At 67.2% G+C, this 405-nt stretch overlaps 1 protein-coding gene across 1 annotated transcript; it reads right to left on the bottom strand.

Annotated features, from left to right (window-relative positions):
- Nucleotides 1-4: 4 nt before the first annotated feature.
- LOC121350436 (leucine-rich repeat-containing protein 14-like) lies at nucleotides 5-400 on the bottom strand (the record flags this gene model as incomplete). The annotated part of the gene is made up of 1 exon (XM_041461764.1): nucleotides 5-400. A coding segment is annotated over one exon (396 nt), but the record flags the coding sequence as incomplete, so codon positions are not given.
- Between the last annotated feature and the right edge of the window lie 5 nt (nucleotides 401-405).

Raw genomic sequence — 405 nt, 5'->3', positions numbered from 1 at the left:
GGTGCGGCAGGATCACCGAGAGCCCGGCCAATCCCAAGTTGTTGAATCGCAGATCCACTCTCCGCAGGAAGGACGGATCCAAGGATTCCAACAAAGCCACGATCCCGGACGCCGAGAGTTCCTCGGCTTGGAATTCGCGGCACTTGAGGCGCAGCGGACTGGCAGCTCCGGTCTGGAGCGCGTCGCGCAGGATCCCGTAGGACGTTCCGTTGACGAACAGGTCGGCGTGGACGTCCACGCCCGGGGGCTGTGGAGCGGCCGCGGCCGTGGCGGCTCCGGAGCGGCCTTTGTGCCGCTTGGATCCGCGCCTCTGGAATTCCCGCTGGTGCTTGGACACCTCCACGCAAGCCTTGGCCAAAGCCACCGTGCCGGACCAGACGCTCATCCCGTCCGGAGCGCGGCCGG

This window comes from Pyrgilauda ruficollis, unplaced genomic scaffold (assembly GCF_017590135.1).
Source record: "Pyrgilauda ruficollis isolate IOZ18807 unplaced genomic scaffold, ASM1759013v1 scaffold15304, whole genome shotgun sequence".
In the NCBI taxonomy this organism is placed as follows: Eukaryota; Metazoa; Chordata; class Aves; order Passeriformes; family Passeridae; genus Pyrgilauda; species Pyrgilauda ruficollis.
This window is presented reverse-complemented; position numbering and strand designations above follow the sequence as displayed.